The sequence below is a fragment of the Arvicola amphibius genome, chromosome 9 (genome assembly GCF_903992535.2).
Source record: "Arvicola amphibius chromosome 9, mArvAmp1.2, whole genome shotgun sequence".
In the NCBI taxonomy this organism is placed as follows: Eukaryota; Metazoa; Chordata; class Mammalia; order Rodentia; family Cricetidae; genus Arvicola; species Arvicola amphibius.
Genome location: NC_052055.2, coordinates 61,384,532 through 61,401,272, shown reverse-complemented (window position 1 = coordinate 61,401,272; position 16,741 = coordinate 61,384,532). Strand labels below are relative to the sequence as shown.

General features: G+C 49.0%; 2 protein-coding genes across 5 annotated transcripts in view; one reads left to right on the top strand and one right to left on the bottom strand.

Annotated features, from left to right (window-relative positions):
- Positions 1-203: 203 nt before the first annotated feature.
- Znf740 (zinc finger protein 740) lies at positions 204-10,691 on the bottom strand. Of its 3 annotated transcripts, none has more exons than XM_038341256.2 (7): positions 10,421-10,691; positions 9,176-9,686; positions 6,222-6,371; positions 5,799-5,888; positions 5,329-5,452; positions 4,986-5,104; positions 204-3,088 (listed from the first exon to the last, which is right to left on the bottom strand). In XM_038341256.2, the coding sequence occupies exons 2-7, from the start codon at positions 9,182-9,184 to the stop codon at positions 2,999-3,001; spliced, it is 582 nt and encodes a 193-aa protein (XP_038197184.1). In that variant the 5' UTR covers positions 9,185-9,686; positions 10,421-10,691; the 3' UTR covers positions 204-2,998. The 3 variants fall into 3 exon arrangements, with proteins under 3 accessions (XP_038197184.1, XP_038197183.1, XP_038197185.1); XM_038341255.2 differs by having other exon boundaries at positions 9,375-9,686; XM_038341257.2 differs by lacking the exon at positions 10,421-10,691 and having other exon boundaries at positions 9,375-10,225.
- The window catches only part of Csad (cysteine sulfinic acid decarboxylase), a 22,169-nt gene continuing 15,440 nt past the window's right edge, over positions 10,013-16,741 (top strand). Inside the window, exon 1 of one of the 2 annotated variants that reach the window (XM_038341253.2) lies at positions 10,013-10,119. The gene's annotated coding sequence lies outside the window, so the exon portion shown is untranslated. Of the gene's footprint in view, positions 10,120-10,360; positions 10,528-16,741 lie in introns of those variants that run through there. The other variant, XM_038341252.2, reaches the window with a different exon arrangement.

Here is a 16,741-nt window from a genome sequence, read left to right as displayed (position 1 = left end):
CATCCTGTCAGGCTGTTGAGAGCCTTTTTTCTCAGCAGAAAATGATACGTTTTTGCCTCTACTTGTTGCTTCTCTAGAAAAAAACCATTGTTTTAACAGGATAGTTTGTTCTGTTGCAAGCTGTAGGGTGGGCCTATCAGGGAAGGAAACTGGGCTCTGGTGAGAAAGTGCCCAACAGGTCTTCTCAAGGAGGAGATGGAATGTAAAAAAGCGCCATTCTTTTTATTTAAATATCCTAAATAGATCACGAAGGAACATACACTGCACTTTAATGGTAAAAAGATACAAGTTTATAACATCTTATAAAAACTACCATTTAAAAGTGATCTTGTTCATTTGATAGTCCCCTCCCCCATAGCAAAATAAGTATATTTAAAAAAAAAAGTGGAGCATGGTAGGAGGGGAATTGAAGATAAAAGCCCAGGTCCACAGCAGGGGCGGAAGGAACCTGGGAGAGGGCCGAGCTGTGGTGGGACTCCACCCATCTAATCCTCCATGTCAAGCCATGGAGCACAATCAGTAGCTGAGTGAAGGACGGAAAGGACAGGGACCAGCAAGGGCAGACGGCAGGGCTGCACAGGAGCCACCCGGGGACTGGAGTTACTCTCCCCACGCAACCCCACATTCACATCTGGATCTCTGGGCACCTGCCCGCTCTTCATTCCCCTTTCTACACACACCTGAGACATCTGTCCAGTGCTAACACAACACCCCAGGAGCCTCTGTGGTTCCTGGGCCCTTGGGTGTCCTATTACTCTTCACCCCAGAGCCTGTCTGTCCTCAACCACTGCCAGCCTCTGGGCTTCTCACACCCAGGCCTTGGCAGTGTGGTTCTGGCTGGGCCATCTGTACACACATCCTGAAGTTCTGTCCTTCACAGCTTCCACTCAGGCAGGAAGTCATGGCCTGCAGGGCCTGCTCTGACCCAGTACATACATCCATACACGGAGAAGCCTGGGTCAGTCTTCTACCTCTCCCACAGATCATCATCCAGAAGCAGGGAAGGATCCCATTTCCAGAAGCATTTTTGGGAGGATTTCTTTCTCAGTGTATCCTTTCCCAGAGTTCAATGACAGAAAAATCCCAGCCCAGCAGAACCCTCTAACATGAAAGTCTGCCTTAGATGCGCAAAGATGCCCCGGGGTCACAGGTTCTAGAGCATGTCAAACAGTAGGGACAGCATGACGCCAGAACACATGGCAGTGAACATTTCTGACCTCACCAAGGCTCTCAGGTGCGTCAGAGTCAAGCTGAAGGTTGAAACATCTCCCCTCTTTTTCCCTGAAGTACTTCAACCCAAGAGGTATGACGTCCCGTCCCTCAACACTCTGGAAGAGAGAGGCCATAGCCTAAAGTTGCTGCCTGGCCCTCTTTGCTAGGCAAGAACTTATTGGAGGCTGGGCTGCCATCTCAGACTCCTACCCACAGCTACAGCTATGTGTGCTCAGGTCAATCTCCATGATTACACCTGAAGTAGGTCCCCTGGTGTGGGGCAGTGCTCAATGGAATTCCAAAACCTCCCTAAGGATCCTTTCTTAAACAGGAAGGGCGTTATTTCACTTTAGAAGATACGCATCCATAAGCCCTGGCTTAGAAACACTCTAAGCAGTACTGTAGAATCAGTCTAAAAACAACAACAAAAACCCAAAAAAATCCTTCTGGAACAAACCCCCTCGGTTCCCTTCTCAGCAACCTCTGGGAGGCAGGCACCCTTCAGGTCTGGGCAGGGAGGCTGCTCTAGGCTTTCTGTCCTCTAAGTTGGTGGCCGAATACATTTGGCTCAATAATAATTTTCATCCCTTCCAAGCAAATACACCAAGAACCCACAAATCAGACAAAGACACGCACCTCATCACTTTCTCAGGGGTAGACAAGATGGGGTTCGGAACAGAATAAGGTCAAGAATAAACAGACATTAGGGTCCTTCCTCTGCAGCATCCTCTACCTATTGGGTAGGGATGCCTATCAGGGAGGAAGCCCAGTCCATGTTCTTTGGGACTGAAGACCAGACTTCCACCTCCACTACTTGAATCGCCACAGGACTTGGGCAGGAAGAGGGTCTATCACACAAGTCACATTAGGGTCATCACGTCTGCATCTCTAACAGGTGTTGGCAAACTCTGCACTATCCTTAGTTGTTCTAAGATGGCACAAGGGGACAGTCCACTTTGATACCCACAACTCTGCTCAACTGCTGCCTGGTTTTTGGAGTCAAGGACAGTGAGGTAGCCACAAACCATAACCAAGATCAACTGCCCAGACAAAAGGGCTGCATGGGCTACCCCACCCAAGTTTCCTCCAAAGGCACTTGAGCTGACCTCATCAGGCTCTGACGTTGTGCAAACCATGAGAACAGCCACGGGCACAACACTGCTCTTATGAGGAGAGAAAAAGGGATGCCCACTCTTCTTGTCAGCTCACACTGCTCCTCCAGCCTTTCCTTCTGTCCGCACAGTGTATATCAAGTCCAAGTAAGCTTAGCTGCCAGTTCTGGTCCTATTTTCTTTCACACAGGAAGTAAGATGCAGGGCTGTGGAACACCAAAGGCCTATGGTAACAAAAAACGGCTGGGCCAGCCACAGGCCTTACTTTGCATTTCCAAATTACCTGTGTCCCCTGTTTACCTGCTGTAATCACTTTTGGATAAACAAAAACAAGAGCAGAACAAACAAATTCCCCTCCTCAGTCCTTTTCATTTCAGCTGCCAGTTCCAGTCCAAGATTGTGGGAACATTTTAGTCTTGGTCCTGTACCTTTCAATCCCCACTGCGACCTCAGGTAGGGTCCAGGGACCAGCTCGCCTGCCCAGGATGCTGCAGAAACTCCCGAGAGTCGCGCAGTCTCAGACTATTTACAGAGCTGAGGCTCTGGAGCCGCTGTCCTCCGATGGTCTCGTCTGTTCACCTGGGGCCACTCCTCTAGGAAGGGGGACAGGTTCAGAGGGAGTGGTGGTGGGGTCCTCAGAGCAGAGGAGTGTGCTCTTCGGTGGGCCCCCGTGCCTATAAAGAAAACTGCCCATCAGACGTCTTGGACTGGCATCCTTGGCACATCCGCTTGTGTCTGAGTAGTCGGTCTGTCCGAGAAAAACACTGTAAAGAGAGAAGGAGGAATTCAGTCTCCTGTTAAGGAGGTCCCTTCCTTACAGGGAAGGCACATGCTATGTTCTTGCTCCCTCAGTATCTGCACAGCAGGAGAGCACAGTGGTCAGGACACTGATGTTGCTGGGCACGGTGGTGGTACATGTCTTTAATCTCTGAACTCAAGATGCAAAGAGGCAGGTGGATCTCTGCTGAGTTCGAGGCTAGCCTGGTCTACATAGTGAGTTATAGGACAGTCAGGGCTATGTAGACAGACCCTGTCTCAAACAACAAAAAGAACCAAATGTTGGTTCTAGTGGCTGGGGATGCAGCTTGGCTGGTGGAGTGCTTGCTTAGTACACAGGAAGCCCTGGATTTGATCCTCGGTGCCTTGGAAACTGAGCGTGGTGGTGCAGACCTTTGGTCAAAAGCAGGAAGATCAGGCATACAAGGTCATCCTTGGTTATATAGAAAGCTGGAAGCCACTGTGGACTACCTAAGACTCTATCTCAAAAAAGGAGATGGGGAGGATGAGGAGATGGCTCAGCAGGTAAAGGCCCTTGTTCCCAAGCCTGGTGACTGGAGTTTGATCTCTAGAACCAACATAATAGAAGGAGGTCCTCTAACCTCCACACCTGTCCTGTACCATGTACACACAACAATAGAAGTCAACAACAAGAAGCAGTGCTGGAGAGAGGGCCTGGACTCAGAATGGAACGCTGGTTCTGTCATTTAGTCATGTGACAACGGGCAAATCACATAACAGCCCCGAGCCTCCCTGTTTATCTGAAGGACAGGTGAAAAGCACCCAACACAGCGTAGCTGCTCCACTCATCAAATATTTAGCGCTGATTCTGCCGGACTTGGCCAGACTCAGCACTGGGGAACACTGCAGCTTCTCACTGCACCCAAGCACAGGGAGGAACACACGTTTCCTTGAGACAGGCCTAGAACTGCGGTCCTTTTGCCCGGCTTCTCTGAGTGCAGAGATTACAGTGTCCCTCATGGGGTTGCAGTCTAGTGTTTTGGCTTTGTGACATGGGTTAGGTCACATGCCGTCACCACCAGTAGCAGCTCTCAGCCTAGCATTCGGAAGACTCGCTGGAAGTGTGGACGCTAGTGTAAGACTGAGCAGAGCATCCAAATGTCAGTCACTGTCACTCTCATCTCGTCACGCTTACATGCTCTTCGGATCAGGCCTCCGAGATTGGACTAAATATCAGCCCTGCCCTCACCTGCTGCACGGGGAGAGCTAACGTCCCTGCCCTCACCTGCTGCACGGGGAGAGCTAACGTCCCTGCCCTCACCTGCTGCACGGGGAGAGCTAACGTCCCTGCCCTCACCTGCTGCACGGGGAGAGCTAACGTCCCTGCCCTCACCTGCTGCACGGGGAGAGCTAACGTCCCTGCCCTCACCTGCTGCACGGGGAGAGCTAACGTCCCTGCAGCTTCTCCATTATGTGAACTGAGGACAACACAGCTACCCTGAGGAGATAACAAGATAAAAACACGCCGCACTCAAATTCTATGTCAAGTTTGTCCTCACAGTACCTGGCATAGATGAGGAATTCAAGAAATGATATTGTCAGGCGGATCTCTATGAGTTTGAGGCCAGCCTGGTCTACATAGTGAGTTCCAGGACAGCCAGAGCTACATAGTGAGACCCTGTCTCAGGGAAAACAAAACAAAACAAAAAAATCCCAAGCCAAACCAAACCAAAATAAATGATAATATATGATATTCTAACAAGTACTCCCTATGATTAGCCCCATAAGGCCCGAGTTTGCCTTATTCTGAGATGCTAACTGTACTGGGGAAGCCCTCGGTCAGCCAGGAAGGGACTGGCCCTACTTCCTGGAGAAGGAAAATTTAAGTGTGCTGCTATTCCAGGGACGACAGGCAAACCTTACCTGATGACATCGTTCACACTGGTAAGGCTTCTCACCACTATGCACACGCTTGTGGCGTTCAAGATGGTACTTCTGGATGAAACGCATATCACACACATCACATTCAAATGGTTTCTCACCTGGCCAGAGGTTAAAAAAAAGTGAGAACCAAGAAAAGTTTATGATAGGGACCACACATTCATAAACATGTAAGATTGCTAGTCTCAGTGACAGCAAACATGGAGCCATGCAATCCCTCCCTCTGCTTTCAGGTCTAATGCCCTCCTGGAAAACAAACCCAGCTGGAACACAGCTTACAGGCTGTTCCCATCTAGACAAGCTTGAGTACAGGTGAGAGACTTACCAGTGTGGATCAGGATGTGCCTCTTGAGGTGGTAACTGCTTCTGAAAGCTCCAAAGCAGTGCTCACAAATAAAATTTTTTGGGATCTTTACTTGGAAAGAGCCATTTTGTTCCACTACCACCACCTGGGGGCAACAAGCAGGCATGTCATGGAGGTTCTCTCTGCCCTCTTCCTAGAGGTCCAGTCCCAGCTGCTGGACAAAGGCCTCTGTCTGCTGCTGTGAAAGGTGGTTTCTCCTGTCATATCCCTTACTTAGGCTAAGAGTCAGGAAGGGAAGGAGAAGGGCTGGGTGAACCAGCTTCTAGCCACAGCTAGCAGCCCTGCTCCAAGAGCACACTCCCCACCTGTAGCAGAACGGTCAGCAAGGGAGGCAACAGCTGTCAGTGCGGCCCTGGATAAGTCACGGCCTAAACTAGCAGGGAAAACAGTGATGAGGAAAGTCTGAGTCTGGCGCTGACCCCATTACCTGCCTTTTTAACAGTCTTTTTTGAATGGGAGGACTCGGCCAAGCTGTCATCGTCTTTGCGGCTCCGGGATTTATCAGCGTCTTTTCGGTGGCCCTTTGAAAACAAACCAAATCTAAACTTACAGCCCATGTCAGAACACAAGATGAGAAACCAAATGCTGTTTCTTGCCAAACAGTTTATAAAGGAGAGTATACCACCTGCTTCCTCTCCACAATCCACTTCCTCTTCGCCTTTCCTGCACTAGGAGTTTGTAGGGACAAGCACTCCAAACACCCACACTCATTCTTGCCCACCTGGGGCCCAGATCCCCACTTCTTCTAAACAGAAGCACCAAAACAAAGCAGACAGGAACCACAGCTTGGTGCCTCCTGGTAGAGAGCTCAGGCTGCCCGACCCCCAAGCACCACAAGGACTCAAGTGCTGTACCTGACTCGAGCACCTCAGCACATCAGGGCTACCTGCCCGCTCGCCATTTTCGGCCTGCTTGCTGGCAATCTGGCTTAGCATCATCTTCTTGCTGGCTGCAGTGGGAACCAAACTCACACCCGCTAGGCCTTCACAAGCCAGAAGACTTGCCTAAGTTGAAAGGAGATGAGGTGTCAGGTCACCTGGCAGGGCTGGACAAAAACAGGCTGCTATCCTGAACACATCTACCGTCCACACCCGGCAACAAACTGCTTCTCCACATGGAACAACCCCTCGCTGTCAAGCCTTGTTTCCTTCAAATCCTTACTGTCCTACCAAGAACTACTGCCCCCTTTGCATCCTGTAGCAATTAAACACAGATCAAGTTAATAATCACACAGTATCAACACTTGTGGTTACTGTACCAAACAGTATGCGTGGCTACATATTACCTAAGGCATTCTGGGCTTTTAACTACAGGAATGAGGTCTGTCTGTCTGACCCATTGAAACTGGAGATCACTAGCAATGTCTTCCTTCTGAATGTGTGCTTTCTGTGTGTGCGCTTTGCCAGCAACATAGTGGCGCTCAGAGGACCACTTACAGGAAGCCAGTTCTCTGGGGATCTAATTGTCAGGCTGACAGCTGAACATCTTGATACCCTCTTTTTTTTTTTTTTTTTTTTTTTTTTTTTTTTTTTTTTTTTTAAGAGAGGGTTTCTCTGTAGCTTTGGAACCTGCCCTGAACTCACTCTGTAGATCTGCCTGTCTCTGCCTCCTCAGTGCTGGAATTCAAGGTGCAAATCACCACAGCATGGCCCCCTCTTCTACTTTTTAAAGACTTTATTACTATTTTTTTTAAAGATTTATTTATTTATTGTGTATACAGTATTCTGTCTGCAGGTCAGAAGAGGGCATCAGATCTCATTACAGATGGTTGTGAGCCACCATGTGGCTGCTGGGAATTGAACTCAGACCTTTGGAAGAGCAGCCAGTGCTCTTAACCTCTGAGCCATCTCTCCAGCCCTTATTACTATTTTTTTATATTATGTGTGCGTATGTGCCACATGCGGGCAAGTGCCCAAGGAAACCAGAAGGGGACATCAGATTCCTGCAGCTGAAGTGAGCTGAGCTGGCTGATGTGGGTGCTAGGACCTGAATTTGGGTTCTCTGGAAGAACAGAAAGTGCTCTTAACCGCTGAGCAATGTGTCCACCAATAGTGCTCAGATTTAAAGCCAATTTCAGATGGGCAGACCTCGCTGGTGCCAAGTACATTTTCTATCAGGTTATTTCTCATTTTAGATTTTTAAATTTCCTAGGTGCTGTCAGTTACAGCAAACAGAAAAACTCAATCACCTTCATTCTGGAGTTGAACATACAGTTTCTCCGACCACTTAGGCTATTTACTTATTCGTTCATTTATTTATTTATTTTGTCTTTTCTAGAGAGTTCCTCTGTGTAGCCCTGGCTGTCCAGGACCCAGGAACTCAGAGACCTGCCTACTTTTGTCTCCCTAGTGCCAGGAAAAGGCGTGCACCACACCTATCCCACCCTGCGAACCCCTCGGCCTCACTGAGGCCACTTATATGTATACACTACATAAAGTTTTTGTTTGTTTTTTAAAGCAGGGTTTCTCTGTGTAGCTTTGGAGCCTGTCCTTGAACTCACTCTTGCTCTGTAGACCAGCCTGTCTCTGCCACTGGAGTGCTGGGATTAAAGGCGTGGGGCGCTGCCACTGCATGGAGAGCTACACAAAGTTTAAAAAAGTCAATTAAACAGGGGTGCTTTGAGAAACAGCCCTTGTTCTAACACAGCGGTTCCTGAACTACCTTTACTGAACTAGTACTCCAGAATGCATACTTTCCCTACTCAGAAAGTTAGTCCAAAGTTAAAAATCTTAGCTCTGCTGTTTGGGTTGTGTAATTTTGGGAAAGTCTCTCTACCTCTGATGCTTTGCTTCCTTCAAATGTGAAATGCCTGTCAGAATGCCTGCCCTCACAGGGTCAAGGAGAACGAAACTGATGTAAAATGCTTAGCAGAACAGTAAACACCGTGCTGGGGAGTAAGAAAGACGAAATCCAGAGGCTCTACTCTGCCGGGGAGGAGAAAGCTGTGCACGCTGCAGCACTTGGAAGCAAGCCAATCCCACTACAATCAGGCTGCCATCCTGGTGCGACTGGTGCAGGAGTTGTCCTCAGAGAACGCTCAAAGCAGCAGCAGCATTTTCCCCTCAGAAGACTACAGCAGATCCTCTGGCCGTCTTGTCCTTACAATCCATCTGCCTCCTTCATAGGGACAACTATCTTCTGCAAGACGTTACTCTGCTGTTTAACACTCCCTAGAGAATAACATCTAATTCTTTAGGAAAGGCACAAAAAGCCCTTAGGCCACACTCTCCTGACTTCTCCAGAAAACAACCCCCATAACCTACCTACCTACCAAGCTACTGGTAGTACCCTGAACCTCATCACATTTCCCCATTCCTCTAAGCCTCTGCCCACACAGTCCCTCTGTCTGAATGCCCTTCTCTGTTCATTCAGCTAGCAGAACTCTATGCATCCGTCAAGTTTCGCTGTCTTCTCTCCATCCAGGCAGAAGTACCACTTTGCAGCAGCGTCCCTCTATCATTGCAAACTCCTTTAGTCAACAGATGCAGACGCTCTACCAGCCAGCCATTATGCAAGGCACTGTGAACATAAAAATAAATAACAGACTGTCTTTCCATTCCTCCCCCTCCCCCCAACTAGCTTGGAAGCTTACTGGGGACAAGGACAATCTTATTCATTTTTGTATTCCAAGCACAATGCCTTGCATGTAACAGGAGATCAATAAAATTCCTGCTGAAAAAGAAAAACAAATGAAGCATTCACCAGGCTCTTCACTCCCTCATGCCCAAGTACTCCACGTACCAGAAGTACAGAGTATAAGGTGCTTTGCCCACGGACATCAGTGCCTGTGACGTGGTGTATAGCCTACCTCCTTCATTTGACTGGAAGCTCCCTGAAGGCAGGGAGGCCTGTCTCCTTTCCTTCCTCTAGATCTCCCCCTGGTGCTTAATACAGAGCTCGGCTCACTGGGGATGGTCAACACTGTTGACTAAGGCAGAATTCAAGAGTGACACTGCAAACAGGCTTCCCAGGGAGCGGTCTTGAAGGAGGACGCGAGAGCTTTTTACCTGAGCCATGCTGATTTTTCACTTAATGAACCCAAAAGTTCAGAAGTTCTTTATCCAGCTTTCCTTAAGACACGGTAGTTTGAAGAACTGTCACCAAATCACAGTAATGGCTCCTTCCTGTTCTTTCAGTTCAGTTGCCATAATGAACTGCCTTTGTCCTCTCAAAGAATTTAGCGTCCTCCAAAGGGAAAACAGGTGTTGCAAAAATCCGAGGTCTGTGGCTCCTGCCTATTGTCTGAAGAAATGAGAGTCTATCAGTCTTGGTTTCCCAGTTGAATTTTCTTGGTGAAGCTCTAGGTCTGCTCCGGAAACCTGAAATCAGAAAGGGAGACAAGGCCCGTAAGTGCAACATCTTTAGGCCACACGCTCACTCAACTTATTTTGTTGGGCGCTCTGAAGCTTGAAAGGAGGACATGAATCAAGAGCTTTCTTTCTGGGTCAGTAGAAGAAACTGGCCTCCTGGGCCAGGAAGAGCAGCCAACAGGAGTAAAAGGAAGCTGGGTCTTCGGGAGAGACACTGCCAACAGAGTAAGGGCTCGGATTTGGCATCTTAGGAACGGAAGAAGGGGGCGGAGGCCCTCTGGGGCTTTTGTGCAGAGTGGGCCGGCCTGCAAATCTGGCACTCCGCAGACGCTGGCAGAGCGTGGTGGAGGGAAGCTCGGGGGCCACTGCTGAGCGCCGGGGTGCCTGCTGGACACCGATGGGCAGTGCCCACACGTGAGTGCTACTCCGAGTCCGCGCGAAGGTACGTAAATCCGCCGCCGAGGTGGAGGGTCGGCACGCTCTCTGCAAGCAGCCGCAGCGCGGGGATCCGAGCAGAGCATCGCGCGACCTGCGTGCTCGTGCCCGCGTCCCCTCCCAGAGAGCCCCCTCACCGAGGGGCGGGGCGGGGGCGGCCGCGGCCCTCCCCTCGCGGCCCCCTCCCTCCTCCCTCCCTCCTCCGCCCCGCTCCCCTCCCCCTTCGCGCGCGGCGCCCCACGGCCTGCGAGCTGCTGAGGAGCCGCCGTCTGCCTGCTCGACGCTGCCTCCCCGCGGCGCGCGCCTACCTGCCCGGCGCGGCCTCCCGCCGTCTCCTCCGCCGCGCGGCGCCTCCTCCAGGCCCTAAGCACCCGGTACCAAGCTCGCGGCCGCCGCTGCCCGCGCCGGGACCGAGGCAAGTTTACAAACACCAACCCGGGGCCCGTTTCCCCGGAAGCACTTCTCCCTCCCCCTCGTCTTCTCTGCCAAGCGGCCACATCCACTTCCGGGCTGGGGAGCCTGGTCAGGAGGGGGCCGCCAGAGAGGGGTGAGGCTGGGGACGCGCAGAGTGCTGCAGCTGGCGAGTGGGAGGGGTGGCGATCGGCAGGACCGGAGGAGGATGGTGCGAAAGGGTGCGCGTGCGCCCTGGCGCGCGTGCGCCTTGGCCGCCATCTTGACTGAGGGCAGACGCCAGGCTCGCTCCTGGAGTCTTTAGGGGCTGAGTGTTCTTTGAGAAGGTTCGCTAAGTGAGCTGGTTGACTCCTGGAAAAACTCCCTCTCTCTCCTGTTGCTCCTAAGTCCGGAACCCCAAGTAGACGCTAGAACAGTTCGTACCCCTGATCTTTTCATTTAACTTGGTCAGCTTTGTGTTTCCGGGCTTGTTATCCGGCGCAGTCCTGCAGACTGAGGTCAGCTGGGAGTAGAGTTAAATCATTGCGCCGTCCGTCGGTACACGCTAAACCACAATCCGAGTATGAGTCTCGGAGACGTTCCCGAAGTACCCAAGGTAGCCCTGCTCCGCCCCTGCAACCTTGTGCCCGGAGCCAGACTCGTTAGTTTCTCTCCTCCCTGTTCTGGGTGATCTAACCCAGGTTTCCTTGCAGGAAAAGGCCTTCTTTTTCCTTTCGGTGGACTTTTTGTTGCAGACTTGGACATGCACGTTGCTCCCTGGGCCAGGCTGCATTTGAAAAGGGGAAAATTGAACCCATCCTCGAGCACCTTAGCATTAGAGAGCGGTCCTGTTCAAAAATGGAATACTCGAAGTGCACACTTAGCAGAAGGAAACGGGAATTCCACTTACGTTCTACCTTTTTTTTTTTTTTTTTTTTTTTTTTGGTTTTTCGAGACAGGGTTTCTCTGTAGCTTTGGAGCCTGTCCTGGAACTAGCTCTTGTAGACCAGGCTGGTCTCGAACTCACAGAGATCCGCCTGCCTCTGCCTCCCGAGTGCTGCCGTCTGGTGTAGGAGACTTCAAGGCACTATCGAAGAAAAAAGAAGTCTATAATGAAAAAATATGTCTTCCTAACTATAGACTTGCACATTTTAGATCATTCAAGTAATTTCCACGATCCTCTTAGGATCATCCTAAAATTGACATACAAAGGAAAGAAATGTCACCAGGAATGTTTTTATTATTGTTGTAGTTGTTGTTTGGTTTTGTTCTGTGTTTGTTTTTGAGACAGGGTTTCTCTGTAGCTTTGGAACCTGTCCTGGAACTAGCTCTTGTAGACCAGGCTGGCCTCGACTCACAGAGATCCACCTGTCTCTGCCTCCCGAGGGTTGGAATTAAAGGTGTGCGCCACCACCACCCTGCTTAAAGTTTTATTTTTATGTGTGTATGGGTGTTTTGCCTGCTTGTATTATCTGTGTAGCACTTGAGTGCCTGGTGTCGTTAGGGGCCAGAAGAGGGCATAGATATTCATTCACCTAGAAATCTGCCAGAGACATTTAGGGTTAAGACAGTTGGGATCCACCCTGTGGGTGTTGTGAACTGAACCTGGGTCCTCTAGAAGAGCAGCTGATGCTCTAAACTGCTGAGCCATCTCTCTAGTCCCTATCATTGTATTTTTGTTGCTGGGGACAGATGGGATGCATTTGGAATGTGTGGCCTGGCGTATGCTAAACACTCAGCTACTGTGCTCTCTCCACTGCTGCCCAAGTCTTACCATTTGGTGAACTCTACCGTGAGACACTTTTTCTGAGGTCAGACAAATATTTTGTCACCCAGTATATGTTTTTTGGTCATTTATAATATGTTATACAGTATATTTTACTTTGTTTTTGTTTGAGATAGGACCTCATTCTGTAGCTCAAGTAGACTTCCAAGTCTCCTAAATTCCTCTTGTTTGGCTACAAACCCAGTGGATAGTGTATATTTAACATCTGATGGGGGGGGGTGTGGCACACTCGGGAGGCAGAGTCAGGCAGGTCTCCTTGAGTTCTAGGCTAGCTGGGGCTACAGAGCGAGTTCCAGGACAGGCTCCAAAGTACAGAGAAACCCTGTCTTGTAAAACAAACAAAAACAGAACAAAACAAAACACAAACATACTACACAAAATGCCTGGAGATCAGGAATTTGGGATTATCTAAAGCATACATAGTTCATATGCCTTGGCTGCATAATACCTTGTCAGGCGGTGGTGGCACATATTTTGAACTCACAGAGATCTGCCTGCCCTTGTACTACCACTGTCCAGCCAGAAGTCAACTTTTGAGAGTCAGTTCTCCCCTTCTACTGTGTGGGTTCAGGGATGGAGAAATGCAGTTCACCATGCTTGAGAGCAAGGGCCTGCTGTGCCATTTCAAAGGCCCCAGTTTGTTAACTTTCTAACAATAAGCCTAGTTAAAAGAACTTCTGGAGGTAGCTAGTTGTTCAGATCTCTTTGCCCTCAGGCAGGACTCCTCTGGTATAGCATCCCTAACTCAGCCTTTCTGCTTCACCGTATCACTTAAGCAAATTGTGCTGTGATGAGTCCCGAGTGTGTGTCCCCCACCTCGTTACCTGAAGGCCAGCATGTGTGCCTTCACCTGGACGTCTGGACTGGCCAGTAGTCCAGACTGCACAGTTCTGGGTTTTTTTGGTTTTTTTGTTTTTTTTTTTTTTTTGATTGAGTGCCCACTCCTTTATGTGATTTTTGCCTTTAGTCTGCATGATTGGCTGCTAGCTGGAACCTTCAGGATAAGCACAGTCCCTGGGGCAGTGCCAGCCAAGCAGAAGTAGACAGTGTTTGCTGAACAAGCTAAACCCATTCTCTTGAAGCCAGTACGGTTGCATAATAGACACAAGCTGTCTAGTTCCCTTTGCCGCCCCTTAGACCTTTGATGATAGCGAATAAAGAAGTTGGGAAAGAGTCGCCTGCCTTTAATTCCAGCACTCCGGAGGCAGAGGCAGGTGATTCCTGTGAGTTCAAGGCCAGCCTGCTCTACGAGAGCTAGTTCCAGGGCAGCTAGGGCTGTTACACAGAGAACCCTGTCTTGGAAAACAAAAGAACAACAACAACAACAAAAAAGTTGGGAAATAGAATGATGTTCAAGGGATGTTCCTTGAGCCTGGCAGTGTATATACTTGGGAAAATTTTGGAGATTTTTCTTTTTTTGTGTGGTGATGGGAATGGAACTGAGGGCCTAACACAGAAGTACTTCTACAGCCCCTCCTTAACCATTTTATTATCATTATCATTTTTTTTTGAGACAGTGTCTCTCACTGTGCCTCCGAGTCTGGCCTTGAACTCACAGAGATCTATAAAGGTGTGCACTACCACACTCAGCCCCTTCTCAGTCTTTTTTTGTTTTAAAGCAACTTTTATTTTAATGATGTAAGTAAGGTGAGATTGTTGTATAATTTTTTTTTTTTAATTTGGAGGCACTGTCGTGATGGTTGGAGGCACTGTTGTGATGGTTGGCTTTGTCAGCCTGACATAACCTAGAGTACCGGACTCTCCTCTGAGGAACTGTAGAAATCACATTGACCTTTGGACACATCTGTGAGGTGTTAACCTTGATTGTTAATTGATACAGGAAGACCCAGTCTTCCCTGATTTGGGGACCCTAGACTGTTAAGACATAGGTGAGGGATAGTTGAGTACTGAGCATGCAGGCTGAGGGGTACATTCATTTCTGTCTGCGTTTCCTGCATGTGTATATGTGCACCACACGCATGCAGTGCCTGAGGAGGCCAGAAGAGGGCACTGGATCTCCTGCGACTGTAATTGCTGTCAGCTTGGGTGCTAGGAATTGAACCCTAGCCCGCGTTCTATCCCCAGCACTGCACATGAAGCAAGCAAAGCTGAGCACAGGACTATGTACCTATGATCACACTGCTGAGGCAGGAGGATTGCTTCAACTCAAGAGTGCTGGGTCAGACAGAGCAGTACAACAGAACCCTGATTCCTAAGGCAGACAAACAGTGCGATTTTGAAGTGTGTCACTGCTTCATAGAAACTGACTGATCCATTTATATAAAACTATATTGAGATGTCTGTTTATTGTGGTGGGGAGTGTGGTGTGCTGGGAATCACAGTAGGAAATCACTATAGCACTGAGCTACACACCTCATTTTCGAAAATGTGTGTCGCCGGGTGGTGGTGGCGCATGCCTTTAAACCCAGCACTTGGGAGGCAAGGCAGGCAGATTTCTGTGAGTTCAAGGCCAGCCTGGTCTACAGGGCAAGTTCCAGGACAGCTAGAGCTGTTACACAGAGAAACCCTGTCTCGAAAAAAAAAAAGTTGTGTGTCATTCTGTTTTGCTGAAGCTAAGGGTCTGGACATTTACTAAGACATTTTAAAAATATAATTCTTAATTCTCTTTATATGCATAGTGAGCATGCCTGTGTGCATGCACATGTATCTTCTGTGGCAGGCAGTGGAGGTCAGAGAACAGCAGCTGCAAACCCATCCTTTCCTTCCACCGTTTGCATTCCTGGGATCAAATTTAGGTCGTAAGGGTGGGTGACAAGCACCTTAGCCATCTTACTAGCCCTCTAAGGCATTTTTTAAAATTATGTTTACTTATTTTGTGTGTATGTGTATGTATGTGCATATGCGTTCACATACGCGTGTATGCAGAGGTCGAAGGACAACGTCTCTACAAGAGTTAGTTCTCCACATCTCTCTAGTGGGGTCCACGGTCCAATCCAGGTGGTCAGGCTTAGCGGGAAGCACCTTTCACTTACTGAGCCATTTTGCTGGTCCAATATTTTCTACATTGCTACAAGGTTTATGAATGTTAACCCTGTCAGACGTGCAGGTGGTTGTCTCTGCAAAGGTGGAAAACTGGTGTCCTCGTCCACTATTGGTGGAACTGTGAAGGGCACCTATTTTGGAAAACAATTTGGCAATTCCTCAAGAGGTTAAACATAGTTAGCGTGTGACTCTGCAGTTTTCCCAGCAGGTATATCCTCAGGGGAATTGAAGACACATGTCTGCACAAGAACTTGTACACAAATGTTCATAAGCAGCGTTATTCATCATAGCCAATGGCAGAAGTGACTGAAACAGTTGGGAACTTACAAATGGCCAAATGAAGTACATAATGTTCCTATAAAGAGTATGAACCAGTCATGAAAAGGAGTGAAATACTAGCTCATGCTGCAGTCTTTAGAACAGTGTGCTTCTTTCCCTAAGGAAGCCAGCCACAAACCCCACATAGTGTTTGCTGCTTTTTCAGTGACCTGCACAGCCCGGCAAATCTGTAGAAATGGAAAGTGGATTTGTGGGTGCCAGAGGTTTGGATGGGAGAAACCAGTGACTGCCAATGAGTTTATCCCTGGGATGAGGAAAAGGTTCTAGAGTTAGGTAGTGGCAGTGCTTGCTCAAGTTTGTGGCTATACTAAAACCCCTGGATAAAGGGATGAGTTCTGCGGTGTGTAAAATGTAATGTATCTCCGTAAAGCTGTTATGGTAAAGAACAGCGAGGAAGCGCTGTACGTACTAATATAATACGTACCCATATTTTGTTTGTGGAGAAAAAGCAGTATGTAGAAGAATGATTATGTGCATGTTGTGTGAAGAGGGAGAAAATATATTGACATTTGTTAGTATTTGCAGTGAAAACTATGAAGCCCAGTTCCCTTTTTAAAGTGTGGTTCATGGGCCTCCCTGAACCAGTGTGAAGGTCAGCATAGTGCATTTTAAGTACGGAATGTCGTGTATGGTAAGTCGTAAAGTAGGACCCATTTTTGGTTTGTTTTTGTAGTGCTGGGGATGGAACCCAGGGATTTCTATGTAGTAGGCAGGCTCTGATCTCTAGCCCAGTTTGTCCATTTAGTCTCTTGACCTTTGTTCTCCATGTTTGCCGCTGTTGGGGTGGGGTGGGGTAGCAGAGTGGCTCTGAGGGACTGACCCTCCATCTCATACCCTGGCTAGTATTCCCGGTTCCCCAGACCCAGTGAGTGCTGGCGTGAGGCCCTGTGAATGATGACAGTGGAAGGTGGCTCTGTCCTAGTCCCCCGCACCCCTCAGTTTTGGTGTTCTCCCTGCTCCGTCCTCTGAGCGTTGCAAAGATTCAGCTCCCTGAGATGATCTCACTTGGCTCTAGCTGGGCCTTCCCCGAGCGTGCATCTAGGGTGGACACATCCAGGAGGTCTCTCTCGTATTCACTTTTATTTAGGTTCCTCTCTCTTGCTTCCACATT

Bases quoted from the DNA above. Each gene is read 5' to 3' on its own strand.
- Znf740 (XM_038341256.2), bottom strand. The intron at 5,453-5,798 runs GCAGGTAATGGG...TGTTGCCCCCAG, and splicing joins CAAAAAAGACTGTTAAAAAG to GTGGTGGTAGTGGAACAAAA. The intron at 3,089-4,985 runs GTAAGGTTTGCC...CTCTCTTTACAG, and splicing joins AGTGTGAACGATGTCATCAG to TGTTTTTCTCGGACAGACCG.